Source organism: Eimeria tenella, genomic scaffold, assembly GCF_000499545.2.
Source record: "Eimeria tenella Houghton genomic scaffold, Eth_scaff2609, whole genome shotgun sequence".
Classification (NCBI taxonomy): Eukaryota; Apicomplexa; class Conoidasida; order Eucoccidiorida; family Eimeriidae; genus Eimeria; species Eimeria tenella.
In genome coordinates, this window is record NW_013542481.1 from 1 (window position 1) to 422 (window position 422).

Below are 422 nucleotides of genomic sequence, written 5' to 3' on the forward strand. Positions count from 1 at the left end.
GCCCTGCTGCTGCTGCTGCTGCTGCTGCTGTTTGGCCGTTCGCTCGGCAGCAGCAGCGGCTGCAGCTGTTTATTTATCTACTTATATTAATTAAATTGAATGAATTAATTTAGTCAAATCAATTAGCTTATTAATTTAATTAATTTAATTAATTAAATTAATTAAATTAATTAATTAAATTAATTAATAAAATTAACTAATTTGTTTATTTGTTTGTTTAGGCGTGGCAGCTGAGCGCGTTGGTGACCATTGTGGCAGAAGACGGAAATGCTGTTGCTGCTGCTGCTGCTGCGCTGCTGCTGTCTCTTTTGTCTTTCAAGTTGCAAAAAGTTGATGCTGCAGCACTGGACCAGCAGCAGCAGCAGCAGCAGCAGCTGCTGCTGCAGCAACAGCTCATGCCCCTCTGCCTCCTCTACAAGCCC

At 41.9% G+C, this 422-nt stretch overlaps 1 protein-coding gene across 1 annotated transcript in view; it reads left to right on the forward strand.

Annotated features, from left to right (window-relative positions):
• Positions 1-221: 221 nt before the first annotated feature.
• ETH_00040055 (exosome complex exonuclease, putative) overlaps positions 222-422 on the forward strand; it is a gene marked incomplete at both ends in the record, with an annotated part of 510 nt that continues 309 nt past the window's right edge. The window contains one exon of the mRNA XM_013375255.1: positions 222-420. Within this exon, the coding sequence (XP_013230709.1) occupies positions 222-420 (199 nt within the window). The remainder of the gene's footprint in view (positions 421-422) is intronic.